Genomic DNA, 15,574 nt, shown 5'->3' with positions numbered 1-15,574 from the left:
GTAGGATATTCCATGCCAAAATTACAAATAAACAGAAATAAATAAATAGAGATAGAAATAAATAAATAAACAAACAAACATTATTAATTTATTTATTTTTTGTAATTTTGGCATGGAATATCCTCCATCATGTTGATCACCAGTGTTTTCAGCAGAACGTGTTGCACTTCTCATTAGAGACACATGGGGGCGCACTTGACTGTTTCAATGCAGAGAGAGTGTAATATATTGCAGAACAATGTACTCTGCCGTCACAAATTACGAGGTTAAGTTGTGCCAAAGTTATTAATAAAATAATAAATAAGAATATTTCACACAGTTTGAGCCGTCAGAGAGCAGACAGAACCGCCGGCCCAAACTGCTGGAGATGGCATATCTTATAATAGGAGATCTATTAAGTTACATGTACATTTTTTTTGTATTTAAGTATTTAAGTTTGTTTGCAACAAATACTAGTATGGCAGTGGCTGACAGCGTGACGTTATATCAAGTAGATAGGTAGCTTAGGGCAAGCTGGTATAGCAGATACAAACACCTTTACACCATGTAAACAAACGGGACCGTCAACAATATCGGCTTTCTGGTTAATTGACGTGCACAGAACTGTAAACGGAAACCAATAAATTATAACAGGAAAAAACCGAACATAACTGTGAAGTAGTGTGGTTTTAAAAAGTTCTAAACTGTTACATTTTGTTCCAACTGTGTTTCAATTAAAAAATGAGCGGCAACAGGAACCAAAGAAAAACAGCAGCAGAACAGCGCCAAGCTACACACAGCGGGCAGGGAATGATACAACCAATCACAGGCATGCAAATGAAACACTGCCTGCCCTAATCCACTATGACGTAATTAACATTCTAATAAGAATCGAACTGTTTTGTCCAATCAAGAATGAGCCGGTGTGTATAAAAGAGCAGAAGCGCAAACGCAGAGTTATTCTTGTGATATTCCGAACAAGAGTAAACATGTCTGGACGAGGAAAGACCGGCGGGAAGACCCGAGCTAAGGCAAAGACTCGCTCCTCCAGGGCGGGACTACAGTTTCCGGTCGGCCGCGTTCATAGGCTGCTACGGAAGGGAAACTATGCCCAGCGTGTCGGCGCTGGAGCCCCGGTCTATCTGGCTGCTGTGCTCGAGTACCTGACTGCTGAAATCCTGGAGCTGGCCGGGAACGCCGCCCGGGACAACAAGAAAACCAGAATCATCCCGCGTCACCTGCAGCTCGCTGTCCGCAACGACGAGGAGCTCAACAAGCTGATGGGAGGCGTCACCATCGCTCAGGGCGGAGTGCTGCCCAACATCCAGGCCGTGCTGCTGCCCAAGAAAACCGAGAAGCCAGCCAAGAAATAAATCACTCGGAAGTCGCTTTTAACACCTAAAACTCCAAAGGCTCTTAAGAGCCACCCACTTTTTCAGTAAAAGTGTTGAATCTGTTCATATCTAATGCTAAAATGCTTCACTGTCTGCTCAATTAGTTCAAAATGAAACGCTGAATACTTTCTGAATATATTTGATAACAAACCTAAAGTAGGTGCCACGCTAGAGCAGGTGATTACACCCCCTCTCCCCCCTCATACACACACAAATAAACTGCTAACTGCTAAAATACAAGCTCGGGTGTTCTTTAAATGAAAGGAAAGTTTTATACCAATTCTGCTCTGGCCACTTAAACTTACATCTGTTTCGTTATTATAGAGTTCAACATTTTCGGGTTGAAATAAATGTTACTTCGCTCCATCCTGACAAAGGCGCTGTTTGATTATACATCCCCCTGCCCCGTGGAGTCTGAGCCCCGCTCTTTGCCAATGCGCGGAAGCATCTCTCTCCGGCCGGACGGCAGCGTCTCTGATCACCGCTGAAGAGTCACCGCAGCCGAGAGACGCAACTCGACTGAGAACCGCTCGGCCTCATAATGCTGTCCTGTACACTTTTAAAAGTACTTTATTTATTTATTATTTACTGATTTCAATATAATCTTTATTGTTTTTTTGCCTTTTTCCCGTGAAGAATATTTTGTTTTCTGACACTTTTGCTGTTAAACACAATGTTTCTTATTTCATTGCAAATATATATATATATATAAATTATTGTTTTTTTTAAATACTGTAAGACCTTATAATATGATACTGGATTGTTAAACACAAGATCAGAAGCGAGCTACGGGTTCCTTATAAATATGAATCAATATGGTTTTTTCCTTGTATCTTTTAATACAAAAGTGTATTGTGAGTGAATGACAAATCACAAAATCAGAACCTATGAGAAGGAGCGCAAACCGGGCGAGCAGAGTGACCGTTTCATAGAATGCGCGCCAAATTCAAATGATCCAATCAGTCATTGAGAATCTGAGATATAACCAATGAGGAACATAAACCCGCCCTAAGGTCTCATATCCTATCAGAGCAGCTCAGTACCTCTATATATTCTCCAGGATACGGGTTCTTGTCATTGTACAGCGTCTTACATACTGCGTTGAAGATGGCAAGAACCAAGCAGACCGCTCGTAAGTCCACCGGTGGAAAGGCACCCAGGAAGCAGCTCGCTACCAAGGCTGCTCGAAAGAGCGCTCCCGCTACCGGCGGCGTGAAGAAACCTCATCGCTACAGACCCGGGACTGTGGCTCTGAGGGAGATCCGCCGCTATCAGAAATCCACCGAGCTGCTGATCCGCAAGCTGCCCTTCCAGCGACTCGTCAGAGAAATCGCTCAGGATTTCAAGACTGATCTGCGCTTCCAGAGCTCCGCTGTGATGGCGCTGCAGGAGGCTAGCGAGGCTTACCTGGTCGGGCTGTTTGAGGACACCAACCTGTGTGCTATTCACGCCAAGAGAGTCACCATCATGCCCAAAGACATCCAGCTGGCCCGCCGCATCCGAGGGGAACGCGCTTAAACTGCAAAACCTTTGAAGAAAATACCGTGAAACACAAAGGCTCTTTTAAGAGCCACTCCCTTCTCTCAAAGTGCTTATTATCCAGGAACATGAAACAACTGTAACTACTTTACACGTTAGAAGTACTATATGTTTAATACATGTTTGCAATGGAGAACTTAAAATATTGAATTGATCTTACCAAATAACATCGTTTTTTTTACGGGAAAAGACCATATAACGTTAATTGTCACTAAGGCCCTGCATACTATGCCTTTAAACCGGCTTTAAAATGCTAAACGGGGATTGCGTTAAAAAAATAACAGAAGCAAAACGTTAAATTAGGATCGGGGATTATCAATTTACGTCATTTGTCAGCTGTTTGAAATAACATTAAGGGGACCAGACTTCAACTCCAGGCAAGATATGAAAGTATTCACAACGATACTTGAGTGTGGACGTTTTGGCTGGATTAATTAAAACGGTTTAGAGTAGTGTGCACAGAGCCTAATTTTAAATTATATTTGGTTATAATTGTTGCATGTCTGCGCGCGTTACTTTCGTAGTTTGTATAAACGTTAAAACATCACAGGAGTGGCAGGTTTGTATATAAACATATACAGACTTTATAAACATAAATATAAAGAAATCTGCTCTTTTCATAAACGTGTGTTGGCTCTGAAAAGAGCCTTTGGGTTCATTATTTCATCGTCGCTTTGTCTGATCACTTCTTTTTCGGAGCCGCCTTCTTCGCTGCGGGTTTAGCTGCCTTGGTTACCCGTTTAGGTTTAGGCGCTGCCTTCGCTTTCTTCGGGCTCTTCTTTACGACCTTTTTAGGCTTGGCAGCCGCTTTCTTCGGGCTCTTGGGCGCCTTCTTTACAGCTTTTGCTTTCGTCGCTTTCTTAGGAGACTTCTTGGGAGTCGCTGCTTTCTTTGCCGAAACCTTTTTCGTTGTTTTCTTGACAACCGCTTTCTTTGCCGCTGGTTTCTTGGGACCTGCTGCCTTCTTCTTGGCCGCCTTCTCCTTGGCTTCAGTCGCCTTTTTGTTGAGCTTGAAGGAGCCCGAGGCGCCGGTGCCCTTGGTCTGTAGCAGGGTCTCCTTGGTCACCAGGCTCTTGAGGGCTCTATTGACGAGGGAGTTGTTCTTCTCCACATCGTAGCCGCCGGCCTGCAGGATCTTCTTGAGCGCCGCCACGGACAGCCCGCTGCGCTCCTTGGAGGCAGACACAGCCTTGACGATGAGCTCCGACACGCTGGGACCCGATTTCTTGGGCTTTGCTGCGGTCTTCTTCTTGGGAGCTTTCGCCGGAACAGGCGCAGCTGGTGCGGGAGCAGTTTCTGCCATTTCTAGGATTTTCACAAAGAGAAAACTATCTAATATACAAGCGAAATGCGAGACTCTTGTGTCTGTCAGAGAATGTGAGCGGAAAGGCGGAGAGCGGAACTTATCCACACGATGAGAACCGTGTAGACTCCACGTATCCCAGGCAACACACTCATTCTGAAACGTTCTGTCTTGTGTTTTCTACCCGCACAAAAGATACAATTTAATAGTGAAATGCGAACTAATATACAGAAACAACTGATGGTATCAAACGAGAAGGGTTGTGTTTACAGTATAGCTCATTCTTTAACCAGGAGATTGACTGCATTTTTAATTGAGATGACGAAAACCTCACTTAGCTTCAGCGAAACACATCAGTTCGCTCAGTACCTCGCTATATGTTTTTGAAATTAAATGGTGAAATCACGGTTTATAGTAACTGCGTACTTTGTTTCAAATCCCGGAAGGCTAGTCAAAGTCAAATGAATAAGTTTGAAGCGTGAGGTTTGTAAAACTGGACATTTAATCGCCTTTATATCGGTTGCGGTTAACACACTTCAGCACACACCCACACACACAGTTTTGGCGATAGGTCCTGTCTGACAAACCGTTCATATTTTTTTTATTATTATTATTATTATTATTATTATTATTATTATTATTATTATTATGGTGCAAAATATCCTCTGTAGTTTGTGATATAGCTGAGTACATGTTTTTCGTTTATGATTTCTATGCATTGAATCAGTCAAGCTGCGCCCCCGTGTGTCTCTAATGAGTATAACACGCTCTGCTGAGGGCTCCACTGATTCAGACAGTCTGCCCGCGCTGTGAGACTGACCTGCCTTCGATAGCTCAGTTGGTAGAGCGGAGGACTGTAGTGGTGAAGCATGGGCATCCTTAGGTCGCTGGTTCAAATCCGGCTCGAAGGACAGAAGTTTTATTTTTATAGACACTCGTTGTTTTAACACACTATATTTTTTGGAAATACGTGATGCCTTTTCCCACGGAAGACACCAGCAGCACAGAAAAAAAAAACGATGGAACAGTGATGTTGTTTCTAGAGTGTGCTAAAGCAAATAATACAGCATGGCTTAGCAGCCATTCAGTGTGTGTTGAGGTCCCCCTTTAGTTAATAAGAAAGTGGTGCAGACAGACTATACCTTTCTTTAACCCAGTATTGTCTGTGTGGGGGGTTGGGTGTAATGAGAAGTTATTTTCATGGGTAAGATATTAACTTTACTATGATTGCAAATGTGATATGATGTACTGGGCAACATATTAGTATGCTTTTCAGCAATGGTGTTTATTTCTATAAATGCCTAAAAGCTGGATAAATCTGCAGGGTATAAGTAATACTTTTAGAAATGCTGTCTGAACAAAACAGTCAAAATGGTAACTTTCCATGAAGTGTCTCTAATTACTGTGCATTTACATAGTAAATACATGTGCACTCACACATAATGGCTCACCTGTTGGAGTTGTATGGTAATGGCTCACCTGTTGGAGTTGTATCGTAATGGCTCACCTGTTGGAGTTGTATCATAATGGCTCACCTGTTGGATTTGTATCATAATAGGCAAAACAGAACCCATCACTGAAGTCGCAGGCAGTTAAGGTAGTGCAGTCAGTTTCAGACTTAATTTTGTTGCCAGTGTAGCATTTCAAGACTGGCACTGAAAAACAAGCATGAGAGAGATAATGAATATGCAGGAGGGTTTGTGTAATAACTGCACATAGAGGAGGGACAGGCGATGGTTATTTTTTAGTTAAGAACATAAGAAAGTTTACAAACAAGAGGAGGCCATTTGGCTCACCTTGCTTGTTTGGTTGTTAGTAGCTTATTGATCCCAGAATCTTATCAAGCAGCTTCTTGAAGGATCCCAGGCTGTCAGCTTCAACAACATTACTGGGGAGTTGGTTCCAGACCCTCACAATTCTTTGTAAAAAAGTTCATCATTAGCAAACATTTCAATTACAACGCAAAAGACATACAGATACAACCTGGTACCTTGACTGTACAACAGACTGATTGCTGTTAGGGGACTGGCTAACAAGAACCAACAGCGCAGTTCCCATTGTCTTTGAAACGTCTGCGCATTCCAAACTCAACTATAAAATGCATACAAATAAGGGAGTCTTGGTATTAGATCACTTGTGCTAATTAGGCACGTTAGAATTCATTCCATTTCCTAAGTGTTTGAACTTAAACACGTTTAAGGCTGGTTTCACAGACCCTGATTAGCACTAGTCTTCAGACTAGCTAATATTAATTTAGGTAAGGCAGTCCAAGAGTAGTGCAAAACTGGCTCTGTGAAACTGGGCCATTGAATTAGCTGGAAAACAAAAGCACTTGTTTGATTTAAAAAGGGGGAAGCAATTAAATACTCCTGAGTTAAAACAATTTAAATAAGGCCCACACGGTATTGAGTGTATCAGAGACGAGGATTATTTAGGGCCCAAACATACATCAAACTTTCAATTTTTACATGTAAATAGGGGGATGCACAGTATATCATGGAGCAGTACCACGTAACATGAACTCGTGAAATATCTTTAAATATCTCATTTTATTTACCGTGACAAAAATACAGAATATTAGAACACCCCGTTGCTTCTGTAGTTTTGATTTGTTGGTAGCTGTTAGTGATTTTATTAACAACATTACAATAGTATCTGTATTACCGTTACACAGTTCTCCCTGACAGCACTCATCTCGCGGGAAAGCTGTTGTTACAGTACAAGTTGATGCACATCCCTTGCTGACAGTGACATCTATCAACGAATCCAAAAAGAAAGTTAGTCATAATTATATAACTATTATCTCATCAATTGACACAGGGCTTTGTTACTCTTGCCATTTCAAACATTGTATTAGAGAATAAAGACAGTGGGAAGCATGTCATAAAAAGTATTTTGGCTTGGATTTGTAGGTGGAGGTACATTTACAAAACAGCCCTGATTGTAGAGATCCATTTATCTGACTTGAGTACTATTGTTAGCTGATTGAATGGCAACTTGAATGTGGGAAACATTAGTGCAATGTAAACTTGACTCTTGTGATGGCTGCAAAGATGTTCTTGTCTTTATTTAGAAAGAAGCTGCTGGAAAAATCCATGTTAATACCAACACGAAGTAGGAATGGACAAGAGAAAGAGAAGTGAGGTAAACTTGTTATATTCAGAGAAACCCGGCCCATAGGGATCATTACTTACCAGTTCCAGTTAGTTTGTAAGTGGTTTTACAGAACTTGTCACCGAACCCACAGACTGTTATATCTTTACACTTAGATTCATCTGTCAAGTCAGTGCAGGTGTAGCATTTCAAGAGGTCCACTGCAAAACAAGCCAGGGAGAGCCAATGAATAAGGAAGGAGAGGCTGGGCTACGGCTGGCTCAAATAGACACATACCTGATAGTGTTTCAACACGTTAATCAATCTCTTCAAAATGAAACATTGATAAAGACCTATTGATAAAACATTACTGTCTACTTGACGTTTGTAAATGTGAACATTTCAGTGCTCCCCTTATCATTGACTGTTACCCAGCCCATCTCATCTCAGTATCTCTGCTAAAAGCCTAACCCGGATGCAGCTGAGTTATAACTATTAACTTGAACGATCACTATTTTTAGCAATCTCTTTCTGCAATGAGATCCCATTTACCAGGGTGAAGTTGTGTGACTACACAAAGAGACAGTGTAGTGCAAGGATTCAATAAGGTTTCAAGTTTGAGTGAGAGCAGCTACACTGGAGGATGATTACAGCCCTTTTATTTTTTATTTTATTTCTGATTCCCGTTGTTTTTTTTGTTTGCCTCCAGGTGGTGTTTTGTTAAAGTTCTCCAGTTAGAACATGTGAACATGTGACCAATCAGTGTGCCGCCTCAATGACTGCCGTTGTATAATTAACAATAACGTTAGCATTACCGTTACACTGAGATGTACCGCAGCACTTCACAGTAGCGGATGGTGTGCAATCCTGAGCACATGCCTTTGATACTGGAACATCTATAAAAGAAATACAACAAACAAGGTTAGGCACCAGACACACATTATTTTTTTTTATTTTTTTTTTTAAATTTAGTCGTTGCCAATTATTTTTTATTATTTTTCTCCCCAATTTGAAATGCCCAATTATTTTTAGGCTCAGCTCACCGCTACCACCCCTGCGCTGACTCGGGAGGGGCGAAGATGAACACACGCTGTCCTCTGAAGCGTGTGCCATCAGTCGCCTGCTTCTTTACACTCTGCAGACTCACCGTGCAGTTGCCTCAGAGCTACAGCGTTGGAGGACAACACAGCTCTGGGCAGCTTACAGGCAAGCCCACAGGTGCCCGGCCAGACTACAGGGGTTGCTGGTGCGCGGTGAGCCGAGGACACCCTGGCCGACCTAACCCTCCCTCCCCCTGGCCGACGCTTGGCCAATTGAGCGCCGTCCCCTGGGAGGTCAGCTGTGGAATAGCCTGGATTCGAACTCGCAACATCCAGGCTATAGAGTGCATCCTGCACTCTGGTGAGTGCTTTTACTGGATGCACCACTCGGGAGCCCCATAACAGCATGGCACCAGACACCCATAGCATACAATTGACATTGAATGTATTCTCATTGTCAAGGGGTCCTGGAAGTCACAACACCATTGCATATAATGGATGTAAATATTTTGCTGTTTATAAATCACTTTGCTTATCATGTTCTGTCATGCATTGCAATGTGTGACTTTTTAAAAAAACTCCAAAGTTAAAAGCATCCCCTGTAGCCTCTACTGAGCTCTGAAACAGGTCCTCTCTCTCAGTACTTAGACTGTGATCATGAACCTGCAACCTTCAAGACTCTCAGTGTACCTCACAAATACCACAACATACATTTACTATGGAGTGGACCCACATGCTCTTGTCCTTTAAATGTGCAAAAGAGGAACAAGCTGGTGACAGAGACACAGGTATAAGTCACCTTTCCCCTTGTGATCACAGCTTACCTGGTGCAGTGAGGGTATAAGTGCTCTGACATTGTGTCTCAGTTGGAGCGCAGGCTGTTGCTGCACATTTAGGTTCGTCAGCTTCATTAGTACAAGTGTTGCAACTCAAGGTGTTTCCTGAAAGTCAAACACAGGGGTTTAATGAATAGGTCTCCAGCAGCTCATTGCACTGCCATCCAGAATCAAAGGCATGGAGGGCTATTCAATTGAGCTAAACTGTGGTCGATCTGTAATGGCTAATTAAACTAGGAGCCTGATGCTTTGTGTGGCAAGATTAAGAAAGTCAAACCTCTTCCTGTAGAAATAACTATGTGAGCGGGGAGAAGGGCTGTCTTTATGATACAAATGAAGAGAGGATTTAGGGATTAGATCACTTGAATATTAATTTTAAACCCTAAAAAGGTCTTTAAGAACACCTTAGTAATATTGTGTCCTTGTTTCTCATTTTGTATCATAAATCTACATAGTCTCTCTTCAGAAATGTAATAAAAATATAATTAATAAAACATCCTATGGTGTTTTTAAACTATATACATCAAAGATTAATGTGAAAAAAACACACAAGCAAACCAAAAATGTATCAATTTGGCGGATTTTAAAGCTGGGATGGAACTATTTTATCAGTTAATAGCAGCCTTACCATTACAATAGCCTGTTTTGCAGCAAGTTGTCCTCACGTTTGTGTCTGCTGTATTGTCAACAGCTTTGCAATCAGCTGCACAGGACTTTGAAACAACAGGCACTCCTGTAAGGTGGAGAAAAGCAAGGTTAGTGGTGACAGAACCAGCTAGTGCCAAATCAGTGATTCTGACAAATCAATAAACAGGGCATTTATACAGAATCAAATCCTCTGTGACTCTACAGTAACTACATATTACGGTACCAGCATTCTGCTTTTATTTTTCCATGTGGGACAATATTGCATGCTCTGGAAAAAAGAAAGTGTCCACTGGAAGTTAATATGTGAGGCATAAGATACTGTACAAAGTTATGTGTTCCGTTATTCTAAAACAGGGTTCTACCATGCTTAATAATAGTCAGTTAATGATAAGAATGTTATGTATTTTAAATCTCTAAACATGGGAAATTTGGTTGCAAAGTAACAATGAAGCAGTGAGGTGTATGTAATGTTAGATTTAAGGATTACGAAAAGGATTGCTAGGAATGGACTCCTTAGACATGAACACAACAGTTCTCAACGGTCTCCTTTCACCAGCCGAATTCACAAGCACCAAACTGGAAACACAAAGAATAGAAACCCCAAATGAAGGAGAAGCTCTTACCTGCCCCGTTGAGTTTGTAGTCACTCTTGCAGAATGCTCCAGCTGCACATGGGCTCGAAGTACAGGAACTTTCATCGGTTGTTTCAGCACATTGGAAGCAAGTCAATTTATCTGTAAAACAAGCAAGACCTAGTTTAAACAATACGTTTGACTTAGTAGGTGGCTTGGTGGTCCAGCGGTTAAAGATTCAATCCCAGCTCAGCCATCGAGTCACTCTGAGTGTGTCTGACCCTGAGCAAGTCTCTTAACCTCCTTGTGCTCAGTCCTTCGGATGTAAAACAAGCAAGGTCCTATTGGAAGTGACTCTGCAGCAGCAGTTGTTGAGTCTCTTTGGATTAAAACATCTGTTAAATGACTAATTAATAACATTCTAGTGCATGAGTTTCATTTGGGATTATCTGTGGTAACGGTACTTGAAAGATAAGACACATGAATAACAGAGGCTTTAGAAATGACTAGTTTGTCAGATATATATACTGTATATATATGACAGTGTTTATAAACCTGTCGCATCGCCTCTGTGTTGTTTCTGGTATGTATGGTCATGTCATTCCAAAAGTGTCTCTTGCAATGGTGCTCGCGAGACATCAACAGTGAGCTTTCTACTGTAACTGAAGGCTGTACCAAGCGATCATTTATTAACAGCTGGGTTCTGCTGGAAGGTACCCTGTCAATCTAGTTTACCCAAATAGATACAAAATAAAATTAAGAGGGGTTTACAGACCTCTCTATTCAGTTGTTTTTTTTACAGCATTGCATCAACATTTAAAATGATTGCCATTTGACTTTTAAAAGTGCTGTCATAACTGTTTTAAGCAAGGTGTAAAAAAGTACTGACTGCTCTGTTTATATATGTACGTTTTATAATAAATATATATGCAGTCAAAAAAATGTATTAGAACACCCCGTTGCTTCTGTAGTTTTGATTTGTTGGTAGCTGTTAGTGATTTTATTAACAATATTACAATAGTAACTGTATTACCGTTACACAGTTCTCCCTGACAGCACTCATCTCGTGGGAAAGCTGTTGTTACAGCACAAGTTGATGCACATCCCTTGCTGACGGTGACATCTATCAACGAATCCAAAAAGAAAGTTAGTCATAATTCTATAACTATTATCTCATCAATTGACACAGGCCTTTGTTACTCTTGCCATTTCAAACATTGTATTAGAGAATAAAGACAATGGGAAGCATGTAATAAAAAGTATTTTAGCTTGGATTTGTAGGTGGAGGTACATTTACAAAACAGCCCTGATTGTAGAGATACATTTATCTGGCTTGAATACTATTGTTAGCTGATTGAATGGTGACCTGAATGTGGGAAACATTAGTGCAATGTAAACTTGACTTGTGATGGCTGCAAAGATGTTCTTGTGTTTATTTAGAAAGAAGCTGCTGGAAAAATCTATGCTAATCCTAACACTAAGTAGGAATGGAGGACAGAGAGAAGCGAGGTAATATTGTTATATTTAGAGAAACCTGGCTCATAGGGATCATTACTTACCAGTTCCAGTTAGTTTGTAAGTGGTTTTACAGAACTTGTCACCGAACCCACAGACTGTTATATCTTTACACTTAGTTTCGTCTGTCAAGTCAGTGCAGGTGTAGCATTTCAAGAGGTCCACTGCAAAACAAGCCAGGGAGAGCCAATGAATAAGGAAGGAGAGGCTGGGCTACGGCTGGCTCAAATAGACACATACCTGATAGTGTTTCAACACGTTAATCAATCTCTTCAAAATGAAACATTGATAAAAATCTATTGATAAAACATTACTGTCTTCTTGACATTTGTAAATTTGAACATTTCAGTGCTCCCCTTATCATTGACTGTTACCCAGCCCATCTCATCTCAGTATCTCTGCTAAAAGTCTAACCTGGATGAAGCTGAGTTATAACTGTTAACATGAACGATAACTACTTTTTTAGCAATCTCTTTATGCAATGAGATACCATTTACCAGGGTGAAGTTGTGTGACTACACAAAGAGACAGTCTCGCTTCAAATATTTAATAAAAATATAATTAATAAAACATCCCATGGTGTTTTTAAACTATAACATATCCAAGATTAAAGTGAAAATGGGATTGAACCATTTTAACATTTAATAGCAGTCTTACCATTGCAAAATCCCGTTTTGCAGCAAGTTGTCCTCACGTTTTTGTCTGCTGTATTGTCAACAGCTTTGCAATCAGCTGCACAGGACTTAGTGACAACAGGCACTCCTGTAAGGCGGAGAAAAGCAAGGTTAGTGGTGACAGAACCAGCTAGTGCCAAATCAGTGATTCTGACAAATCAATAAGCAGTGCATTTATACAGAATTAAATCGTCTGTGACTCTACAGTAACATCTACATATAATAGTACCAGTATACTGCTTTTATTTTTCCATGTGGGACAATATTGCATGTTCTTGAAAAAAAGACAGAGTTCACTTGAAGTTACAAGAGAGAAAGCAATGAAGCAATGAATGGAGAGAAACAGGCAGAGGGACAGAGAGAGTCTCGAGACAGACAGGGCACCCCGCTGTCACCACTTACCTGTTCCAGATGTCTAGTAGGTGTTAATACAAAACACATCTGTGAGGGCGCAGACGGATAGAGTACATGTTGATTCATCACTCGTTTCAGGGCAGGTGTAGCATGGCACCTGTTCCTCTAAAAAACAAGAATGTGGGACCTGGTGAATATTGCAGTAGGGACTGGCAAATAGATTGCTTCACTAGGGCTGAAAGGATGCCCTCAACTGCAGAGCTGGGAAGTACTGGGGATGATAAGCAACTGTTATATTATATTATATTATATTATATTATATTATAAAACATGTTTTAGTAGTGTTGAAATGTAGCAAGTTAATCACAAATGAAATTGCAGGAAAATAAAAACTGCCATAAAACCCAGTTTAAAGAGTCTATTATTTATCAATGGTTATTATGGTTTCAACTTGTTCTATGAATTCAGTACAATAATATCTCTGCAATGTTAGGTGGTTGAGTAATGTCTTTCAGAACATAAATAATTTCTGACATTGTCGCCTTAAATCTTCAAAAGGTCTTTCAATAGGCTTCGTAAATGATAAAAGGAGGATCACAATGTTAAAATGTCCCTGTGTACAATGCGATTTGTAACGTAATTTTCAGCAGATTTATTAAAAATACACATTAAATTACATTAAGGAAAATGTAGAACTCTATTTGGTATAACATTATGGACTTTGAGGTCTTTTAACATTTGAGTGTGAGTGTGCATGTGCATGTGTGCGTGTGCGTACAGTGCACATGCAAATCAGATTAGCCATTTGTCAACAGATCCCAAGCTAATAGTACATAGTACAATAGTACATAGGAGGATGTGTGGTCCAGTGGTTAAAGAAAAGAGCTTGTAACCAGGAGGTCCCCGGTTCAAATCCCACCTCAACCACTGACTCATTGTGTGATCCTGAGCAAGTCACTTAACCTCCTTGTGCTCCGTCTTTCGGGTGAGACGTAGTTGTAAGTGACTCTGCAGCTGATGCATAGTTCACACACCCTTGTCTCTGTAAGTCGCCTTGGATAAAGGCGTCTGCTAAATAAACAAATAACATATTGTGGCTGCATCCAGATGCAGAGCCCCTAGGATATGACCCATGGTAGCTGGTGTGCAGCGTGCTGGCTGATTATCTGGAAAGAACTTTGTGACACAGCTCCCTGCTCCGTCACTGATAGGTCTTTGTTCAGATGTTAATGCAGAGTTCACCCCCTAGTCTTTGTAAATTGCTTTGGATAAAAATGTCTGCTAAATGACTAATAATAATCAAAAGCACTTTATAATAAGGTCTGCTAATAAACACTTTATTATCCATTTATTAATGATTAATAGATACTACATAAATATGAAAGCTCAAGCAAGAAATAGCTGTAGAACCATTTATAAATGAGATTATAAAGGACAAATCGGTGGATGGAGCTGAGATTATTGAAGCACATTATAAAAGTAGTTATTAATGATTTATAATGTCTGTTTTTGGTCCGGGGTACCCATGGGTGACTTAGAGGGGTCCCTCTCTGTGAGAACCAACATTAAAATAAGTGGCCCAGAGCGATTTAACCCCTGAAATACCCCAGTTACTTATTCAATTTGTGTTACATTTGCAGGATGCAAATGAGAAGCTGGAATGCGAATTAGAAGCTGGCGAATAAGAAGCCAACTTCAGCATCGTCTTTTCATTTCAAACCAGAAGTGCCTCATGTAAATACAGTAATGCAGAATGATTGGAATAAAGTGTGTCTGGCATCAAACAGGTTATTTTTCATTATAAAGTGGGTTGGGAGATATCTGCGTCCTGATTGGCTGGTAGGCATTCCAAGCCATTTCATTATTACAGTACAATCAACAGGCAAAAACAAGTCCCAGCAACTACAGCCTCCTGCCTTACTATGCCCCTGGGCGTGCGGTTATTCTAGCACAACCAACACCCTGTCGTGTCTTATTGCTTACTCATATATATAGCTTTAATTAAATTTAATCGCTTATTAACTTTGTTGCAATCTCGTTTGTATGTTCTGCTCGTAAATCAAAAATGAAGGCTGATGGCCAATTTAAAAGCCAATCTAGTGGTTTCAAAAAAAAAAAAATTAAAATCACCAACCCTGCTGTCCTGTCACTTTCTGAGATAAAAATCAAGGCTGGTGTTAGCCCTGTCCACTTCCGAGGATACATATATTTCAATTTGTTATCCTAGTCTCTGTCTAAAATGATTTATTGAAGAAACAAACAATTTACCAGACAGGGTGTGTAACACAGTCATGGTAAGATTTTCTACCATCACCAGTATCCTTATAAACGTTGACTACGGTCAGTTTCTACAGTAATTTAGCAGTTTTCCCATAGTTATACAATACATTTACCATGCCTTTTTAATATGCTTTACCATACTTCGCTTGGTTTTGCAATGCATACCTGTGCTTTACCATTCTTTCACTACGCTTTGCTGTGCTTCTACTATGGGAAACTTTAATAAGAGTCGGAATACTTGATCTTGCTCAATATGTTCATCAGAGTCTTAATTTAGTCGCCAATAACTGGGTTTGACCAAAGAACTGCTTGAGGGTCAGGCAATAGTGTATCAGGAATGTCAAAAC

At 40.6% G+C, this 15,574-nt stretch overlaps 4 protein-coding genes and 1 non-coding gene across 5 annotated transcripts; 3 read left to right on the top strand and 2 right to left on the bottom strand.

The window, feature by feature from the left end:
- The first annotated feature begins 947 nt into the window (after positions 1 to 947).
- Positions 948 to 1,405, top strand: LOC117398209 (histone H2A-like). Its single transcript, XM_033997194.3, has one exon. It carries the CDS (start codon positions 969 to 971, stop codon positions 1,350 to 1,352), a length of 384 nt encoding a protein of 127 aa, XP_033853085.1. The 5' UTR covers positions 948 to 968; the 3' UTR covers positions 1,353 to 1,405.
- Positions 1,406 to 2,442: 1,037 nt separating this feature from the next.
- Positions 2,443 to 2,948, top strand: LOC117398231 (histone H3). The gene has a single exon (XM_033997205.3). It carries the CDS (start codon positions 2,481 to 2,483, stop codon positions 2,889 to 2,891), a length of 411 nt encoding a protein of 136 aa, XP_033853096.1. The 5' UTR covers positions 2,443 to 2,480; the 3' UTR covers positions 2,892 to 2,948.
- A 408-nt stretch (positions 2,949 to 3,356) lies between these two features.
- Positions 3,357 to 4,215, bottom strand: LOC131723267 (histone H1-like). Its single transcript, XM_059016888.1, has 2 exons — positions 3,751 to 4,215; positions 3,357 to 3,377 (listed from the first exon to the last, which is right to left on the bottom strand). The coding sequence occupies exons 1-2, from the start codon at positions 4,213 to 4,215 to the stop codon at positions 3,357 to 3,359; spliced, it is 486 nt and encodes a 161-aa protein (XP_058872871.1).
- Positions 3,543 to 4,280, bottom strand: LOC117398204 (histone H1-like). The gene has a single exon (XM_033997189.3). It carries the CDS (start codon positions 4,213 to 4,215, stop codon positions 3,595 to 3,597), a length of 621 nt encoding a protein of 206 aa, XP_033853080.3. The 5' UTR covers positions 4,216 to 4,280; the 3' UTR covers positions 3,543 to 3,594.
- Positions 4,281 to 5,038: 758 nt separating this feature from the next.
- On the top strand, positions 5,039 to 5,126 carry trnay-gua (transfer RNA tyrosine (anticodon GUA)). Its single transcript is given in 2 exon segments — positions 5,039 to 5,075; positions 5,091 to 5,126. It is a non-coding gene; the product is annotated as a tRNA-Tyr (tRNA).
- Positions 5,127 to 15,574: the final 10,448 nt, after the last annotated feature.

The sequence above is a fragment of the Acipenser ruthenus genome, chromosome 54, assembly GCF_902713425.1.
Source record: "Acipenser ruthenus chromosome 54, fAciRut3.2 maternal haplotype, whole genome shotgun sequence".
Taxonomy (NCBI): domain Eukaryota; kingdom Metazoa; phylum Chordata; class Actinopteri; order Acipenseriformes; family Acipenseridae; genus Acipenser; species Acipenser ruthenus.
Note: the sequence above shows the minus strand (reverse complement) of the source record. Positions and strands in the feature narration are given on the sequence as shown.

Coding starts and splice junctions, on each gene's coding strand:
- LOC117398209 (XM_033997194.3), top strand. CDS start 969: ATGTCTGGACGAGGAAAGACCGGCGGGAAGACCCGAGCTAAGGCAAAG.
- LOC117398231 (XM_033997205.3), top strand. CDS start 2,481: ATGGCAAGAACCAAGCAGACCGCTCGTAAGTCCACCGGTGGAAAGGCA.
- LOC117398204 (XM_033997189.3), bottom strand. CDS start 4,215: ATGGCAGAAACTGCTCCCGCACCAGCTGCGCCTGTTCCGGCGAAAGCT.
- LOC131723267 (XM_059016888.1), bottom strand. CDS start 4,215: ATGGCAGAAACTGCTCCCGCACCAGCTGCGCCTGTTCCGGCGAAAGCT. Junction 3,378..3,750: donor AAGCGACGAAAGCAAAAGCT/GTAAAGAAGGCG, acceptor ATTTAAAATTAG/GCTCTGTGCACACTACTCTA.